This window comes from Ptychodera flava, chromosome 13 (genome assembly GCF_041260155.1).
Source record: "Ptychodera flava strain L36383 chromosome 13, AS_Pfla_20210202, whole genome shotgun sequence".
NCBI classification, from domain to species: domain Eukaryota; kingdom Metazoa; phylum Hemichordata; class Enteropneusta; family Ptychoderidae; genus Ptychodera; species Ptychodera flava.
Genome location: NC_091940.1, coordinates 5,018,728 through 5,038,890, shown reverse-complemented (window position 1 = coordinate 5,038,890; position 20,163 = coordinate 5,018,728). Strand labels below are relative to the sequence as shown.

The 20,163-nt window shown below is 36.3% G+C and overlaps 2 protein-coding genes across 4 annotated transcripts; both read right to left on the bottom strand.

Moving 5' to 3' along the window:
- Window positions 1-34: 34 nt before the first annotated feature.
- On the bottom strand, window positions 35-12,292 carry LOC139147177 (protein-L-histidine N-pros-methyltransferase-like). Of its 3 annotated transcripts, none has more exons than XM_070718101.1 (5): window positions 12,057-12,292; window positions 6,043-6,233; window positions 3,317-3,526; window positions 1,821-2,005; window positions 35-1,432 (listed from the first exon to the last, which is right to left on the bottom strand). In XM_070718101.1, the coding sequence occupies exons 1-5, from the start codon at window positions 12,144-12,146 to the stop codon at window positions 1,182-1,184; spliced, it is 927 nt and encodes a 308-aa protein (XP_070574202.1). In that variant the 5' UTR covers window positions 12,147-12,292; the 3' UTR covers window positions 35-1,181. The 3 variants fall into 3 exon arrangements, with proteins under 3 accessions (XP_070574202.1, XP_070574201.1, XP_070574203.1); XM_070718100.1 differs by lacking the exon at window positions 12,057-12,292 and adding an exon at window positions 10,936-11,169; XM_070718102.1 differs by lacking the exon at window positions 12,057-12,292 and adding an exon at window positions 10,689-10,810.
- A 1,939-nt stretch (window positions 12,293-14,231) lies between these two features.
- Window positions 14,232-20,117, bottom strand: LOC139147184 (26S proteasome non-ATPase regulatory subunit 7-like). The gene is made up of 6 exons (XM_070718120.1): window positions 19,800-20,117; window positions 17,959-18,051; window positions 17,292-17,389; window positions 16,701-16,781; window positions 16,389-16,480; window positions 14,232-15,716 (listed from the first exon to the last, which is right to left on the bottom strand). Exons 1-6 carry the CDS (start codon window positions 19,972-19,974, stop codon window positions 15,263-15,265), a joined length of 993 nt encoding a protein of 330 aa, XP_070574221.1. The 5' UTR covers window positions 19,975-20,117; the 3' UTR covers window positions 14,232-15,262.
- Window positions 20,118-20,163: the final 46 nt, after the last annotated feature.

Sequence of the window (20,163 nt, the reverse complement as noted above, 5' to 3'; positions counted from 1 at the left end):
TGGACAAGAGGAGAAAATTGACAAAATAAGAATGTAGTGTAAAGTCTTGCTTTATTTTCTGTATGTTTGACATGTAATGATGGTAACTTTACCACACACTCTAGTCTTTCATCAACATTCACAGTTGAAGTTCATGGAATAAATAATGTCTGTTCTCTTCAATACTCTGTACATAGATACGTCACCCCATCACTTTGATCATATCAAATAAATTTTAAATCAATCTATAGTTTCAAGATTCTCTTTGAAATATATTGCTAGGTTGTATTACCGAATTTCCATGGCAACATGATTGGCAAAAATTGATTTCATAAAGTTCCTGACACATGATATACCAAACTCTGCACAGTTCTGAATCCTTCAATGTTTCAGAAAATCATCACATTCTCATTACCTTAAAGCAGCTGTGGCAGCATTGACCTGCCTTCTATCAATGTATTCAAGAATATTGACATTTATCCTGCAAAAAAGCCTCATCACAGCTACTTTCTTTTAAAAAAACAATAAACTCCGATGAAGAGACTGTTGGTAAACAGAGAAGAGTTGTAATGCTTCTGTCTTATCTGCACTTTGTTCCAATGTAATATCCTGATATCTACAGATCTGATAAGCATTTATATTGAAGGCCACATGTCAGCTTTCATGAGAAGTCATTATTTCCTGTACAGGCCTGACAGGTGTAAGAGTAAGTAGATTTACATCCATTGAGTACAAAAACAAGAAATAGCTTTGTTTTCAAATAAAAGTTCATAGAAATGATTTGCAATGAGAGCCTTGCAGTTTGAAGGGGTCATGGATAATTAAAACATCTATTTGTATATGACCTTATACCCCTGCCCCTCTTCCCCTTTCCTGAACAAAAATTTGGCAGTGTGAAAATCCAATGATGCAATTATGATTTGAACTTCCCTTGAGCCTGGTGAATTGATGAAATTATTTGTTAAGAGTTGAAGCTGATGACACGGTTTGAACAAAAATTTATTTCAAAATAAAATGCAAACAATGATTGAGTAATTTCTATGGCAAAACTGTGGCATGTGGTAACAAAGTTGTGCAAATCAATTTAAATGAGTTCGACCCCTCCCCAATATTTGAAGAGTTTCACTTGTCATGTATGTTTAAACCATCCATGTCCTCTAAGTCAAAATAGAAATTCACAGATAAACAATGTGGTTTGATTGTCAGAGTTCAAGTACACAGTCTGTTCTGATTGGTGATTGACTTGAATCTGTCACTTTCAGTACAAACAGAGCATCATCAAGAACATAGTATGGACTGTGTAGATCTCCTTCACAAAGATATGGAAGCCGTGTGAATTTGAGAACAGTGAAACCAGCTGGCGTGAAGACATTGTCAATCAGTGCTGTAACTTGCTCTTCCCAGTATCTTCCTTTGACTGGAAGTAGTTCTGACGGCCAGTTATCCTCTGATTCTGGAACAAAAAATGCCATAACAACGGTCAAACTTTGGCAATATAGTGAACAGATTCTAATCAAGGCAGGGTAATGTGACAGTAAAAGTGAAATAATCAAGAGCCATGCAGTGAAGTGATAAATATTTTAAAATACCAAAAAGAATATCAAGAATTGTGAAGTTCAGAATGCAATTTAACAATAATGCCTAGGTAATGCTATGAGTTCAGCGTGAACTGTCTGTCAACCACACTTTGAATTAAGTTATCATTGCCATTTATAGACAAAACTGTTATATCTTGTAGAGAGAATAAACGAGAGTTTGAAATAGTTGTTCACCCAGAAGACTCTATCAATTAATCTTATTTTTCCAAAATTAGTAGCCCAAAAACCAAGCTGTTTACTTACCATACTCAACATATGGTTTAAATGGAATCACAACGGCAAGAATCAATTTTCCAGTGTCTGGCACTAATGATTTTCTGATGTCTTTTAATATCGTCAGTGGTTTGTCACATCGATCTAACAGATTTAAACAACTTATAACATCGTACTGCCGGCTACCATCTGACCACTCATCAATTTCTAAAACTCTGAAATGTAAGGAGAAAAATTAGCTGTAAATTATGACAAAAGTGAACGTACAAAAACAGGTCTTTTACAGCACCGATACCTGGAGACTTATTATAACTGGTAAATTAATAAAATACCTGTGGTTTGGTGATTCAATGCGTATATGTGAATCACCTGTTTTACCTTCCTTTATGCAAAGAATTGCTATGAAACACTTATGATGAAAACACTATCCAGAGATCTTGCAAACCCATTAATTGGAGGATAATTCCGCTCAGTTCTTTCCAATCATAGTTAAAGGGTAGTTGTTGTCAAGTAATATTTGAGTAAGTTTGCTGCATGTATTAAGTTATTTGTTCAAAAGTGTGTTCAGTATTGCTGGTACATTGTCTAATCTATTATTAGAAAACACAATGGTTGTACCAAACATAATTGGTAGACAAACCCAATAGTCTCTTGGTATTTGGCTGTAACTCTGCCTAGTTGTAAGCTTTCATTTTGTTATGCTGTACGGTAGTTTAATACTGGCTAGCCAAGCAACTAGTCCCCCTTGCAAACGCCCTCTAGTGTGACAATATGTCTTGCCTTCTGTTGACATACGCATACCTACTTAAAATTACTGTGTAAGCAAATGATTGGCAAAGATATCAGTCTCACTGGGTTGGCAGTTTATCATAAGAAACTATTCAAAATTGTGGCCGATGGAGCTGATAACTTGATTTGGACGTATATTTTTGTCTTGATATTATCTAAACCTAGCAAGGGCATGCAGTAAATGATTAGGATATCACTCATACAGGCAGTAAGCATACATGTGCATGTTCTGTGGGTACAGGGTTTTCTTTACCACAGGGTTATGTTAATATCTAATCAATGTGAAAAGCAAGAGTCATGAAGTTTTGGCATTGGACATTCATGAATAAAATTTTGGTAAAACACATAATAAGAAATAGCAGCATAACACTCTGGTCTGAAAAGTGTCATGAAAAAAACTGAAAATTTTGTATGCATATTTACATGTATAGTGCCTGATGTTATTATGAATTATTTATTACAAGACAAACTGCAAATTGCACAATTCTGTTGGTTACAATAACACCATAATCAATGTGTCAGGATTTCAATTTACTCTGTTATGATATCAATAAACCCACAGAGTTGGAGGAAGTCTGTTGTAAGGGATAAACACTGGCCAATTCCTCAAAATCAACTGGATGAAGCATGTCTCAAAGAAAAATATTATCAAAGGTAAGAGCTACAAAGTGCCCTTTGTGTTGTTCTTGGAGATTTTCAGGAAGAAGAGAAGAGACAAATGAGAAATTAACCATTACTTATAGCCTCTATTTTCCAGTCTCCATCTCATCGGAGGTGACATTTCTGTGGCAAATATTTCTTCAAAATATGGCTCCATAAACTTAGTAACCATGCCATCCCCAGCACCAAGATCAAGAAGTTTTCCAGCTTTCCAGCCATCTTGAATTTGCATTAAATCCTGGAATTGCTGACTTGAGAAGACAAACATTGATCCTCTTCCTAACACTCTGTGGACGTTGTCATAGAAACCAATGAAAAAGAAACAAAGCATATGTTTGTATGAAGACAGTCACTACTTAGTTATCTGTCCCATTGAAAATAACCAATGTTATACCCACCTATTATTAAAAAGTTTGCTAACTGATATCAACGCAAAAAAAGTGCAAAATCTGGCTCAGTCAACAGAATAGCTCTTTTACAATTTCATAAAAAGCAGATCAAAACGAGGAAAAATATGAGGAATATTTCACTGAAAGAAGGTAGCTGCAGTGTTCCAGCCAAGACGCGCCTTTGCGACAATGTCCCCCAAATCGAGCCCATTGTTCCGCATTCTCGCATACTGCGGGTCACCTCGGGCGCACTTATGAGTCGACTGTGCAATGTGTTGAGTGTAGCCTGCAAGTAATATGTGCTACTGACGATGACCTTTGTTTTACGTGATTATTTTGAGGCTTATATTTTCGTAATTTTGGAGCACAGATTAGAATAATTGAAACCCTGCGCTTGACATTATAACTTGCTTGCAGTCTGACTTAACTCTCTGATTGGCAGATACAGTATACTGGCTGCTACAATTACTTGCCTGAAATTTAAGCATAGTGAAGTGGTTTCGGTAGCTTGAATTTGTTTTGTTAAACTAATTTGTTAAACTATAATACAAAATTTGATTAACAGCTGACGCATGCTGTCCCGGAAATGTGCAAAATGTCCCCAAATATAAATGATAGGGGGACAGAGTGTCTCCTAGTTTAAAATTCCTGGCTGCAACACTGAGCTGCACAGGTGAATTTCCGGTGTGTTTTTTTAAAGTTTTGTGTGGAGTAGCTGTACAGAGGAAAAATAATTTTGTGAAATTGGTACTGGGGCTGACACAGTATTGATTTAATTACTTACATGAGCAATAATTGAACTAATATATTGATAAATCATAGTGTTGGTTAGAGAAAGTTGTATTTGACACTTCTTGTTGATACACTGTTCCTCCGAAAATGACATTGATGACATGTTACATGCAGGAAATCGAGAAAATCCTTCATGTAAGACAAATGTTTTGAATATTTATGGGTATATTATTTGAAATTCATATTATAATTGCTGCTGTTACAAAATTATTTCTTTCTGGAAACCTGCCATCTACAGAATCAGACAGACTTCTCCTGCTGACAAAGCAAATGAATGCCTCTACAAAACAAGGAACAACCTATTGTCTTGAAAAGGTCAAAGAAACTATTCAGTCAAATCAATATCTGTTTCCTGTATATTTCTTGATGATGATAATTGATGCATTACGCAAGCTATGCATTATGCAAGATATTCAAACACAACTACCAATTTAAATAATTGTATTGTCATCGCACATATGTATCCATTTGTACTGCATATGGTATTACATTCTAAATATATCACAATACTATACTTTACAAGCAGCTAATTCAGGATGTGTTATTAATTATGAAGGCCATAACATCAGGAAACCAATCCAGTGACTGAAACCAAGCACATCAAATTTCTTCCCCTTTATGACAATTTACTTGTACTTTATCTGTATAGAGATCTCTGTACATTGCTAATCTGATGAAAATTCCATGTAAAGATAGAGGCATTTAAACCTTTGTTTGATATTGGCTGTTCTTATGAACTGTTGATCGAAGATGTCCAACCAGGAAGGTATGACAGTGAGAGAAGTGACATTGCAGTCTCTACAACTGTCAAATGGGCGTATTTCAAGATTAACCAAGTTATGCAAATGGGGAAATGTACATCTATCTCAACAAAGTAAAATAATTTCATTTGACTCAATTTTTTCCCACTTCATCAACATTGTATCCTTGATACTTTTGTTTCTGTCAAGTCTACCAACTCATGGATGAACTGTGCATATTTCACAAAAAGAACTATGCTAATATATTGTCACGAGATGAGACAACCACATTTTCAGTCAAAGCAAACCAAAGTCTCCATATTTCTATAAACAAGCAGTTCCAAAACTTGATGTGATAAAAAATGGAAACTCTCAGGAAATGCACAGAAGCATGCTTATTCACTGGTTCTTCCATTATGGTGGGGAAGCCAAAAATTAGATTTTTTCCAATTTCTATTTCAACATTTAATTGATTATTTAAGTGCTTTTTTGAGTTTATGGAAGATTCTATTTTTTTTATGTAGATATGATTTTTCTTGCCTGACTAAACACAATGGACTTTTTATATTTTAATGTAATTCACAAGAATTTGTCAAAAACCAAATACCGGTACCTTCAATTCTACCAGATAATATACCAGGTTAATAGCCAAGTTAGCTATTAATATTCCACTACATTTTCATTGGAAAAGACTGTAAAAATGTGAAAATATTTTAATAAAAACACCTTTATTGGTTGCCGCTATGGGAGCAGAATTAACGCTTTTAACACCATGCTTTGTCCAAATCATGTTATTTACATGTTTGTCAAGTTCAACATACTTGCTATGAATGCACACCTGTGTGAGTGTGTATGAGAGGATTAATGTAGCCAATGACTTACCCATTGACTGAAGTCTTGGTCATAAATATTGACAAAAAAACTTTGAAGAAGACGTGTGCTAATTGCGTAATTATCCAATCTGATTTGGCATGGCAATTCTCAAGGAATTCTTCTGTTGCAGGATCTTGATAACATTGAAAAAAAAAATCCTGGAGATGGTCCGGAAGTCTAGTAAGGTCACACTCATACCACTGAAATGAATAAAGTTTGAAAAATATGGAAAACTTGACACGGTGCAAAAATTAGCAGTGGATGTAAAATGCATGGATATTTCCCATATATATTTTCACCATACTTTCTTCAGAACCATTTTAAACGCTCCAACTGAGACTAATTGGAAGTTATATCAAAATTCTCTATATTCCTACAGAGAAAATTACAGGTCATATTTGGTTCTTTGTCAATGGCATTTTGGCAATATCACAAAACAAATATCTGTGTTCAAACAAATCACATGACTGGTTTACAATAACAATTTATTGAATCAACTTTCTTACAATAAAATAAATAATTAATTGTTACATGGTAATAATCTTTGTAACAATTTCCGTAGAAATTCACCTAACTTATTTCTCTACAACTGATATAAATGTTTTTCAACACTATTTCCCTGTATTCACATTCATTATTCATCAAAATGTAATTATTTATTTATGATCTATGGGGTTGGAAAAAATAATCACAACAAATAACCATCTTTAGGAAGATGCATATTGTTCCTTGGTACCCCATCTTTGTAAGTGCTTTTTTTGTTTTGATAACTACACTCAGTGTGAGAGTTTTCAGACAGGGTAATGAATTTTGCCCAAAGCAGTTTCATAAATGACAAGCACTACGAAATCTTATTACCATACCCTTCGAAACTTTATTGTATTTATCCTCAAACTGTTAACACGACTGAAGTGGTATTTAGGGTGTCAAAGTTGCCAAATTGTTGACCCCATGTTGAGTGCGTAGTAATCGGACTGCTATCGCAGTAATCGGATGTCGTATTTGGAATGTGATTATAGATGGGCTAAATATTGATATTTTGAAACTTCAAACCCCCGATTTTCAATTTCGATGTGTTTTGAAAACTGTATGTAAATATTTTGTGATAAATTAGTTACGTTTAATCCATCGACAACGCAACTGTATTTTGATGTGTATGGCGCTTACATATCGGACATGGGCTGTCTCTGTGTATTGCGTTCGACACCTTGTATCGTACAGTGTGGCTAACTTCGCCATGTTTGTAGCGCCCGAAATAGCTTCTACCAAGAAAAACTATCCAAAACGGGACAGCAGCGTCACCTGACTTAATATGCTGTCACATGACTTGTAAAATGTTATCAATACAGAGCGAAGTGAGTACAATGAACAGCATGTCATTAAACATCTGAAAACTGAGGTCGTCCGAAAACTGTCACACTGAGTGTATATTTTTTAGAAATCTTGAACATGTAAATTGGAAAGGACACAAGTTATGCAGGCAAAAACACAGAGTTGTGTCAAGGAAGTAGAACTTTCTATGTATGGGCATCGGATTTTATAGCTGTGCTTTCACTGTCTCTTTCCCCAGCATTTCACATCAATGCACCCAGACTCATAGTACAATAAATTACCCACAATACTCTTTGATTTGTATCCTTGAAGGTTACTTTTGTATCCTTTGAAGGTTACTTTTCTAAAAACTTTTTCAGTTCTGCATGTAAGCACTAGTGTGCAGCATCAGAATAATTTTTAAATAATATCTATTAAAAGTACGTTTAGATATTTTCAGTGAAAGTTTGAAAATAACCACTAAACAACCATAAAAGTCACATTCTGCAGGTACTACAAATGCCATATTTGTTAGGCAGCAAGTTATGATGAACTGAAGGGGTCATTCTCTGAGAAAACTTAGCATGCACATTTCTTTGTCACTTCCATTGCAAAAAATAGTGACAACATCACTGTTCGCTCCATATAATTATCAAAACAAGTCAACAATTGTATGAACATGGACATACATGTACAAACAGGCTGACATACACAGACTGGCACAGAGTGATGACATTGACCCCAAGTGTGCCTTGGCCCATGGAGAGTGATAAAGATATAACAAACAGCTGAATGTAATGATAAAAGGCCTATACAGGCACTGAGAGTGAACATGTTACAGCAATTTGATTAGTTTCTTATCTTTTCTACTTCTGTGATAATATTTAAGACAATCAATCTGCAAGGCAGTTTATGTATTGACAAATATGTTATCTTTTACAAGCACACAGTAAACTGTTCTTGATTTTTCATTTACAATATTTGACATAGACTGAAATACATAACACGCAACCAATGTTTACACTTTGCCCATACACCAGATACATGGAGAAATTTCAACATATAATCATCAACTCAGAAACCCTACAGGAAAAAGTAAACATTGTTTTCTTCCAGAACAGCTGGTACATCCACATCTGGAACAACTTACAAACTTAACCAATTACATAAGGATGATGACACAAGAGATAAGTTAAACTGTGGTGAACTTGACTATTCCTTTCAAATCCTTACCTAACTTGACATCTTAAGCTAAAATACACTGCATGGTTAATTGTGCACAAAAATACATCGGGTTGGACCATTTGATAAGGGATGGTGTCTGGAAGATCGATGAGGTACATTATCTTTTTTATCCGATCCATTGTACATTCTTTTTTCCCCTCTCTTCACCTTTTCTTTTTGTCAAACCTTCTCTAGCTGAATTTTTTATTGGCATTTGCTTGGAATTTTTTCAAAATCTGCCAGGATTTTTTTACCGCATTTCAACACCAAATACATATACCATATCAAATGCTTACTAAATCACCACATTATATACTCTTAGTTCCAGTAGGTATAAAATTACCAAAAAAATCTTAAAAATACAAAATGAAAGATATCCCAGTAAAACTGAAAGTTTCGCAAAGTTGCCCTAAAAATTCAAATTCTGGATTTCAACTTAATTTCAATATATCTTATTAACAAAAACCCTAAGGACCGGTTTACTAAATATCGAAGCAATCAGACTGGTAATTTTGAGAAACAAATTTTTTGACCAAAAATGAGAAAAATTGCCCCCCAAAATACAAAATTGCAGATTTCATCCTAATTTTAAATATATCTAATTAACATAAACCCTAGGAACCTGTACACTAGATATCAAAGCTACCAGATCAGAAGTTTTAGGAGAAAAATTTTTTGACCAAAAAAAGCAAAAATTGCCCCAAAAATAATAAAAAAATTGCCAGTTTCAACATACCTTCAATACATTATATTGAGATTAATCTTAGATACCTGTATACCAAATACATGTATCAAAGCTATCAAATCAGCAGTTTTTGGATTAAAAAATTTTTATCAAAAATTGGGAAAATTGCCCCAAAATTACAAATATGACAATATCAATACAATTTGTACAAGCATGACTGAGGTCATTCTGAGGAACATGAATATTAAGTTTCATAGCAATCAGACGAGCGATTTCAGAGAACAAGATTTTTTGACTAAAAACGGAAAAAATACCCTAAAAATACAAACATGCACATTTCATCCCAATTTTTGCACACATAATTTAGAATACCTAAAGAAATCTGCATACCAAGTTTCAACCAAATCTGACCAATGCTTACTGAGTTTTAGCCATTTGCAGGATTTTTCCTTTCCCCCCCCCTCATTTGCATATTTTTGGCACTGACATGTTCATTTGAACAAATTCACATCTCCATCCCTAGGTGCACCTGTACACCAAATACTAAGACAGTAGGTGCTACGGTTTAGGAGTTTTTGATGTGGACGGACTAACAGACATACATACATACTTACATACATACACACAGACGCCATTTTGCCACCTTATACGAATACCTCCCATTTGCATATATACATATGCATATATGGGAGCGTAAAATCAATATCCTTTTGTTTCATAAAACAGATGCAACTAGTCTCCCTACTTTCCATCACATTATTCTGTATGGCTGAGGACACAATCTCTGGCAAATTTCACAAAAATGCTATCTCCTCTCTCAATTATGCATAATTTTCCAAATTATTTACAATGAGAAATGAGAAGAATGGTGTGCATAAAAGTACGTTTTCAAATTTTGATAAATAGTCTGTGAATTTGTCTACATATGGGAGACATAGCAGACTTCACTCAGGTATCTCCGAGGATACAAATCGCAATAAATTATAGGAAATATACAGTACTGAGAGACACACACAGCAGACTTCACTCAGGTATCTCTGAGGATACAAATCGCAATAAATTATAGGAAATATACAGTACTGGTGAAAATGATTTGGTTTCAGGGAGATGGAGGGTTTTTGGAGAGAGAAAAACTGTCGGCAGGTTAAATTTAAAAAAAAAAATATGGTGAAGAAGGCTTCAAAAAAATTGCCTCAAAAGACGGAAGTAAAAGCGATGGAAAAAGAATTGGCTGCCATACGCACTCCTCCTTCACGCCATCAAAATCAAATGGTTCTCCCGTTACCAAGGACATTTTATCAGTTTGCATGACAACAGGAATGCAGTACATTTTTCATGAAATGCAACCTAGAGGTCGCTCTAGTTTATTATATTCGTCAACATGAAAGGGGTGATTTCCTGGGAATGGTAAAAAAACAAGAGAGATTAGTAGTACATCAGTTACTGTCGAAAATGGCACCTGGTCCACTTCTAGCGCTGGATCGTGGAATCGGAAGCCTGTCCACACCGGCCATGACCGACCCAAATGCCCAGGCAAAGCCTCGATCTACTGTACTGCAGCTACTCAGGCCGAAGCTTGCTGAACTTCTGCACTACAGTAGTGATGAACACTGTACCTCCAGGGTTTCACTACCCCAGCAACACCGCGAGCGCCTGAGGACTGCGCCTGAAGGGTACAGTACCATCACAGGCGCCCATGGGCTGGGTAGTCTGCTTGATCGATCGATTTTCTGCTCGATCAATCGATCCAGTACTCGATTAGCTGCAGCACAGTAGCTCGAGGTTTTGCCTGGGTATTTGGGTCGGAAGGCAAAACCAGATACCCAGGCAAAACCTCGAGCGGGGTCCAGACACTTCGCACCAAAACCAGTTCGCCCCACACAACTTCGTCCCAAAACCATTTCGTACCAAACCACCCTCGTCCCAAGTACTACTTCGCCCAACCCCACTTCGCCCCAAGTACCACATCGTACTAAAACCACTTCGCCCAAAGTATAGTACCGTCAACTCGTCCTGAAACAACGATGTTACGACGTATCATAAGGTTGTTTTTACCTACAACTTGGAAGCATTAATGTGTTAGGACATTTTGGCTACCACGAACCATTTATTGTTGCATGAAACCATAAACGATAGAATAAGAAAATAGAAACACGCAAATGCTACAACTCAGGTGCCTTGCGCGGAATTGCACGATGTCAATTTCGCGAAATGCGTACACTTTCAAGATTTCAGTCCCAGGATGACAGAAAGGTGGTTATTTTCAGCTTTACCAGTTAGCGATACGTTTCGGGCAAAGTGGTTTGGGGACATGACTTTGGGGCGAAGTGGTTTTGGTACGAGGTTGTATTGGTGCGAAGTGGTTTTGGTGCGAAATGGTATGGGACGAGATGGTATGGTGCGAAGTGGTTTTGGTGCGAAGTGTCTGGGAACCCCTCGAGCTACTGTACTGCAGCTTTAGCTGCAGTACAGTAGCTCGAGGTTTTGCCTGGGTATTTGGGTTGGACGGCAAAACCAGATGGTTTTTGCCGTTGGACGGCAAAACCAGATGGTTTTGCCGTCCAACCCAAATACCCAGGCAAAGCCTCGAGCTACTATACTGCAGCTACTGCAGCTCGTACTCGATCTGCCTACCACTGCACTGCATGTAACCTACATACGGAGTATAGGTTGCAGTGTGGCGGACAGATGGAGTACGGGATCGATATATCGAGCAGAAAATCGATCGATCAAGCAGACTTCCCAGCTCACGGGCGCCTGTACGATAATTAAATGAAATTAATCGAAACAGATGGCTACTCACGACTGAGGTGTCGGTGGTGTCAATTCGATTTTCAACGGCTTTCCAGTACAGTGACCTCACAAGAGGACTTCTTATGTACACACCCGACATAATGATCTTTTAGGTCGACGCAGACATAGATCGATTGTAATTCAAACCATGAAGCTCGGAGAAACAAGTTTTCAAAACACAGGTACAATGATTTTGTCACGAACCGGAACCAGAGAGCTTCCCCGACAGGTACATTGCATTGTGTGACGTATGATCATACAACAAACAATTTTACTTCCGGGTCGTGAACGTTGCAAAGTTGTTTTCATTCATTTGAGCCTCATTGAGGCGTCGTGATCACGGCGCCAGCGATACAGAATGTAGGCCGGTAGTGAAGTTGGCCGCGAAAAAGTGTAGTATACTATTTTTTTTTATTTTGTAAACTGATTTGAACGGTCCATCAACTTTTTATTATCAGTCGAAAAAGTTTTGTTGGTCGAAAATATCCGTTTGTTGGACAGATAGTTATTTTTGTTTTTACAGGCTGATTTTATATTGTTATATACATGTATTTAATTTTTTTGCAAATTTTTTAATTGTCGGTCAAAATATTCCATGCTTTGGTCGGGCGATTTTTCCCTTTGTCAATAGGCAACTTTTGTCTTCAGTGGCTGGCCTTTTTTGGCAAACTGAACTCAATATACTTATCAGGGTAATTGGGAACTTACTGGTTGTTGTTTTATGTTATTAGCTGATATAATTGAATAACACTAAATTTGTTGTGGTTTCAATTGTTTTTGTCACTGAAAATACACTTTTAAATAGTAGCTGGGCGTTATTATAATATCTGTAAAGTACTATGGCTGTATTGGTACAGTGCCTAATGTTGTACTCCTTCCTATTGGAAAGGATGAGGTGTTGTAATGACAGCAATGCCATTCATGATTGAAATAACTACAAATTAGGGACCATCTTAGATAATCGCATAAGTTCAAGAAATAAAATTTCTTCGTTTACATCAAAACCCACTCCCCCTAAACGAAAGTTCAAAAGTGTGAAATGTTGATGTCTGCCTGAGAGTACATGCAGCAATAGCTACTGAAGAATATGTATCCCCTGACTGCATTACATTGTCAAGTAATTGATCAAATTTGAGTACTAACCACAGTCAGCATGACACGAACAAGTTGGAAATAGTTACAGCAAAATTTGTTGGTACAAGTGTACAGTTTCTGTTTATTTTTTACACAATGTAAAGAGAACTTGTAATCAAAAAATAAAAGTGCAAAAGTGAAGTTCACTAATTGAACGGAGGTCAAAACCCCTCCCCGTAAACAAATAAATTTTGTTTTTTGAACTTATGCGACAATCTGAGACGGTCCATTATTGTCCTTCAGTTTTGTCAGCAATAACAATGAGACCACCAAGTGCTCTGTGTCCCGGTCTGTGTTTTGATCATGGATTTCTCACATAGCTTTTCTTGTGTTGACTATTATTTCATGTAGATTGCACTTAAGATACAATGATAATAAAGCATTACTTTTGTTCATAGCTCTTGGGAATCCAGGGATATATTGAAAATGTAGCTTTTGTTTTATAAAATGGTAAAGGCAGAGGAAATTCACAAGCATCTATACAACAACCGAACAAAGGTATTAAATACTGGTATAGCAGAATTGTTAGGCCTAACATATAGTCTTTAATTGCATTTGAGATGTTCTTTGATAGCTTCTTGATACATTTTACTGTTCATTATTTATATTTTACCTTGCCAGCATCTATCTCAGATATTTGTCCACACAGACTAGGGGTAACTGCTTCTCCATGCAAGACAAGTTCTTTGTTTGGATTAACAAAACTGCCATCTTTGACCTTTCATGGGCAAAAGCAGTGAGGTTTTTCCAAGAAAGAGGTTTCAGCTGAATCTTGCTTTGTCAATAGTGACCAGAACTATTAATAAACATGTTCAAATTTTCCTTCAACTCGTACATACATGGGGCTTGAGAAGTCATTGACAACTAACAGCTTTCCATATTAGGCCACTTCTTACATGAAACAAAACATTCGAGTAAGCAATTTTGCTTCTTCAGAAAAACATAAAACCTATGTCTTCCAAAATTCACCGGAGAGGGAACACTATAATATCTGACACCCATGCTTCTCTATGACCCATACATCATTAGCAAAATACACAGATGCAATATCTTAGCACTTGAAATGGATATATTTATTTCTCCACTTTGTTGAAAAAAGGTAAACAAAACAATCATCCTTCAATAAATGAGGGCTCCTCTAACTTAAACTATGGGGTTCTATTACTTCAAACGAAGCTTGACATTGGACTTCTTCCATAGCACTTGACCACAGATAAATGAGTCACAGACATTTTTGAGAAATGTATGCACTGGCTGAAGTTAAAGAGTTCACCACTGCTGAAGGACTCCACAGCGATTCATAAAAAGACCTGAACATGTGTTAGAAGTCTGTAAGAATATATTTCATGGTGCTAAAATGAGATGTTTTGAAGAATGTGTTGGTATCAGTGTTGTAGCCAATAATCTACATTCAATACATGTACAAAATGCTTATAAGGTTTTTTGGGCGCCAAATCTTTGCATTCATGCTTTGCACATAAATGTTTTGTAATGCCTTTGATGCCTCAATGGGCAATAATATTTCACCTTTCAAAATGACATGTCAATAATTCAAAAGTTTCTACTGATGTTGAAATGCCATACATGTCTGGTCAATTTGACGAGATAGTTGAGATTTCTACACACTATTTCCTATTAGTACTTTTTATACACTATTCTCTGCTTCTTTGGCTTCTTCCATACTTGTACCGATCCCCATTGGCATTCTCTTTCATGTTTCTGGTTCTTCATGAGATTCCATTTGTATGGCAATGTGTACCAAAGTTACCAGAATTCAGTTACACATTACACCCTGACTACAATGCAAACTTTGCTTATGAAATGAAATCCTGTGAAGGAGCCTGAGATACACAGTACAAATGCTTTTCTTCTTGTATCTATGACAAGCACTTGTTATTCAAAAGTGTTCATAAATCACGAAGATTTGACTCCAAACAATACAACATACATGCATTCATGTTTCTTTTATTTGGATTCAAATCCTGTACGGGTTAAACTGAAAAATGTTGAAATTATTGACAGATGCAGATCGCACTTCATTTGCAACCCTAAATGTATTAAATACAGCTCTAATATCAAAGTTTATTTCTTGGTAGCAGATGAGTCGGATTTCTTTTTATCTTTATCTTTCTCCTTATCATCTTTGTCTTTCTTGTCTTTCTTATCTTTGTCCTTGTCTTTGTCCTCTTTCTTCTGACCCTCTTGTTTCTCAGCATCTCTGTTGTGTATTTTGTTGTTGATGAGGTTGTGCAGTGCAATGATTGACCTTATAAGTGATGCCAGGTACACTACAAGCATCTGGTCATTTGTTTTCACAAGGAAAGCTTTCACAAATTCAGAGAAATTTACATCTGGGAGGAGATTGAAAATGTCCTGAAGTTGGTAGATAATCTGATGGTTGACTGGCAGTTTTCCTTGGGCTACTTTATCTAAGTAGCTGTGGATGTCTTGTATATGAGAATGGAGACCCTTGAGACCCATTAGTTGGTTGGTGACACGCTGTGACAGTGTTCCAACTGTTGTATCTTTTATATCCCTGCATTATAAAAATTTAAGCATTAAAATCTAACAATACTTTTTGACTTAAATTGCCTACTAAACAGTCATTATGAAAATAACTTTCTCTAAATATTCTAAATACTCAGTGTAATACATATCTGTTGAACATTTCATGGAATGTTGCCATTCTTTAGACAATGATGCATGCCTTATTCTTATGTTGACAGTTTTTTTGACACAGTAAATGTACCTGAGGAAAGATTCTGTTGAAACCACTACATAGTGCATGTAACATTACCGCTCTGTCAATACAAAATTATTCTTATGTTGAAATTTTTGCTGAAATGACAGAAATCTTAGATCATGTAGTACAGGATCATTTTTGTAATGACACCGATTTTTGATATGGTAAATGAACATAAGGCAAATTATGCCAACGTTTGTAAAATGTTCATATGACCCTTTACAGACTCTGTTATGATTATTTGGACCTACAATGACCGGGCAAAATTTTAGTAATGGAAACTGACAAAACAGCAAACACTGTCTTGTGTACAGGATTGGGTTGAAAATCCTTTGATGATGCAACTTGGGTCCATTTGTCACGATATTTTCACACAAAATCTATGATAAATTGGTTTCACTATAAATTGTTAAAGAAGAGAACAGAAAACCTGTAACTGTAGTAAATGACAATCTATACACTTACCTAAGGAGATGTTCAACCCCAACTTCTTCTGCCTCTTCTGCTCCTATCTCACTTGGAATATGTTCAAAAGTTTTTGAGGTAGGAGTTCCATCCTGATGAAGAAAGAAATAAAGTGCCATAGTAGCAAAAACACACTTCAGCTCTCAAAGGTACAGAGTTTCTTGTGTAAGCAAGATTGATTATTAAAAGCTCATACTTTCCACACGTTACGTTGATGAAAGAATCCAAATGGTTTGGGCAGTATAAGAATTTCAATATGAGAAGTTGTTGTCATACTCATTTGAAATATTATCCAAATGCAGGGTTACTCACATCATGTACTTCTTCAACTGCAACGTAGGCTTCTGTTGGTAGACCTAGATCTTTGGGTTTAGCATCTATGATAACCAATACCTGTGGAATGTTATGAACATACACTGTTAATACTCTTTTTTCATCTCAACATCATCAAAAATATACAAATTTGAATCTGCTTTCTTTGTAATGGCTGCTGAAACATTTAAAGATACCTTCTCAGTTGCGAGAAATGAGGATCCGACTTTCAGATATGATGTACAATTAGCATCATGCTTGCACATTATTGGTTTTTTTCCCACATGAAATGGACTAACAGGTGCCAAGGACAATTTGAATTTGATAGAAGGATGTAAGACAATCATGTAATAATGAATGCAAAAACAGACTAACTGATGGCTTTGTAAGTCATCTTTCTGACCCAAAACTTTTCATCAAGTACAGATAATTTTGTCACCTCATCAAAAATGAATGAGAAGTCCAACAAAATAATATCAACAAAATTGGCCTTTCAGCTGAAGCATTTTACAAAGTTGTATGTTCAAGACTATTTGAATGCTTTTTAAAAGAATAACTTAACATTGGTGTTACACTTGCAATTATACTTACAGAATTTGGACAGTAATTTCTAATAATATCATTAACTGCGATGTCATTTTTGTGAAGTTTAGGGCCTGTGTGGTACCAGCCAACAATCTTTTCCCTAGCTGAAATATGAACATGAAAATAAACATCTTGTAAAATGTCAGTGATACCCCATATGCACCATTTGTTGATCTCTCTGTATAACTGTTCATTTTATAAACAAGACACACTGGATTTAACAAAACAGTAACACACTTCTATTAATGACGCCTTTTGTCTCATGACATTTTCCTTTTCTACAATATACATTCAGGTTTGATCAAGCACTACCTTGCCGATTTTTTGTCCATTACTATTTACAAAGACAGTTCTTGTCAGATCTGTATGTAATGTGCAAGTTCTAACAAAAGGATTTTGTGTGATTAGCTTGCTGACAAAAGCACACTTAAATACAGTAGATGTTTATGTCTTTATAGTGTATTGACTTCACATTCTGCAAATAATTATCGCTCCCATTAAACTGGAAAACTACGTAGTAGGACAGTTATCATCTTTTAGAATGACTCAGATGCAGGTTTCTGCAGATTAAGTAGTAGGGCAAGGACAATTTGATTCAAAGGAGGTTGATCAGGTCTAAAACTCTCGCCAATTTACCCTACACAGAATGAATACAAGACTTCTACATACTTACCATTAACTTTTTTAAACATGCCATACATGCATTCCAAATAGTCATGATCTAGAAACATGACTGCCAGATCCTTGTCATCTTCATCAAAAGGAACTAGATATCCAAAAACATAATGAATATACTTAGTCAAAAGTTTACAGAATGTGAAAACCATATTTGATGTATGCATTCAAAAACTGCTGTTTGGTTAATGGAACTTAGAAAGATTGCGGTGATATGGATTGCAGTGGCTGAGTACCTGCAGTACAGATCGACTATTGTCCTTGGAATTCACTGTTGTTTCACCAATGCTTTTGCCTATCACATTGCTAGGAATCAAATGAGCTGAAAGATGCTGTTGTAGGCTGGTGGAAAGCACAGATTTTTTTACAACTGCTTTGTCAAAAAGTTGTCTATCAACCAAATGATTTCCTGATTCAACCCAATAATTTCCTGCTCACTAAATCAGACTTCACAGAACATGTCTTCCGCAGAACTTCTCCAAGGGATTTATCAAATAGAGAAAGTCTATTGTGTATTACTTGAGGCATAGACACTATTGTGCTATATCTAAAGTGCCTTGCCTTAACAGCTAGGCACAGTAAGACCAAAAGGGAGACCCCCCCTAAACGTGTCACTCTTATTTTGAAAAACAGTCCTGATTAAGATTTTCTCTTTTATGAAGAAATCCCCTGATACAGAGACTTTGGCCTAAATGTGTTGCAGTGTGAAAATGTTAGTGTTGATATGAATTTGACATAAATAGAGGGTTCCCAGACACTTCACACAAAAACAACTTCACACCACCCATCTTGTCCCATACCATTTCACACCAAAACCACTTCGAACCAAAACAACCTCATACCATAACGTCTTTGCCCGAGGAGTCATATCACCCCAAAAGTAATGCCACTTTGCCAAAAACTATTGCCAACCAGTAAAGCTGCAAATAACTGACCACTGCCACTACTTGGGGCAGAATGGCACTGGAGGAGGAAGTAGTACTTGGGACGAGATGGTTTTCATACAAAATGGTTTTGGACGAAGCTGTGTGGAACTGATTTGGTGTGAAGTGTCTGGACCCCCTAAAAGAGAACAGAGTTGTTCCTTGCACCTTAAATACACACTCCATGTAATAAGCGACAAATTATTGTATCTCTTTTCAATAGAAAGTATCACCAATATTGAATAATCTGTATAAATTTGAAAAGATGGAAAGAAAGCAACAGATAAAATTCTAAAAACAACGGTAAACTTAGCCTAAAAGTTAATTATGTTCAGGTACACTTTGGTAAATTCCAAAATGTCAACTAACTAGTGCAAAGCAATGTTATTCTGTTAAAAGTGTCCTTCAGTTTATCTCGTCATCGTGGTCACTTAATCTCCTATTAAATCTGGAAACTTTTGCCAATCAAGAAAATGTTCCCGTTTTGGTTTAGTGTGCCTTACTATCTCTGTACCTCTTCATAGGCCGACAGTTGCTACAGTTCTCTACCCAACAATATTTCCTGGCGATTTGATTTCCCCACCACCCAAAATCGCCTGGGAAAGTTGTAGCTCCAGAACTGCAGCAAAGGCAGACAGATGTTTATTGCATAATGAAATTGTTTTGAAGGTCGAATAGTATCGATACAAAGTGACATGGCTTCTACACCGACATAGTGATGGCCATAATTTACTCATAGTACAGACGAACTGTCAAAACGTTAGAAATCCCTAACCCTACAACTCCATGAGTTAATGCCATCGTCTTTTTGTTACCATGGCTTGGGCCCGACTGGATTTGTTTCTTTTGAAAACACATACATGGAACTTACCTACATATACAAGACATACTAAAATGTACACAGATAATAACCTACCTGCAAAGCTATTTGAAATATCGAGAACATGGTCTTTCCTCAGTGATCCAAGAAGCACTCCACAAACTCTCTTTTGGTTTCCTACTTTGCCCATTCGATTGAAGTGATCGACAACACTGAGCAAAACCAGTGGGTGGACAACAACTTTCTCGATCTGGCCGCCCGTTGCCGACATCTTTTAGGTTCTGTTAATTTGTTTAGGCGAAATAATTGATGGATGTATTGTTAACCAGCAGACTACAACAGGTATGGCCAATTCTGCATAAAAATCGCAGAATCACGCTTTCTGCAATGAACCCAAAACTATCTGCGCATGCGTCTTGAACCCTTCACCATTTTCATTCAATGAAATCCCTGCACGTTA

Excerpts from the sequence above, each read along its gene's own strand:
- LOC139147177 (XM_070718100.1), bottom strand. The coding sequence starts at position 11,154 with ATGGTTTTGGGACGAAGTTGTGTGGGGCGAACTGGTTTTGGTGCGAAG. Across the intron at positions 3,527-6,042 it reads ACCAAGACTTCAGTCAATGG|AGTGTTAGGAAGAGGATCAA; the intron begins GTAAGTCATTGG and ends CAACGTCCACAG. Across the intron at positions 1,433-1,820 it reads TAAACCATATGTTGAGTATG|AATCAGAGGATAACTGGCCG; the intron begins GTAAGTAAACAG and ends TTTTTGTTCCAG.
- LOC139147184 (XM_070718120.1), bottom strand. The coding sequence starts at position 19,974 with ATGTCGGCAACGGGCGGCCAGATCGAGAAAGTTGTTGTCCACCCACTG. Across the intron at positions 16,481-16,700 it reads CAGTTGAAGAAGTACATGAT|GATGGAACTCCTACCTCAAA; the intron begins GTGAGTAACCCT and ends TTTCTTCATCAG. Across the intron at positions 15,717-16,388 it reads GGGGTTGAACATCTCCTTAG|GGATATAAAAGATACAACAG; the intron begins GTAAGTGTATAG and ends TTTATAATGCAG.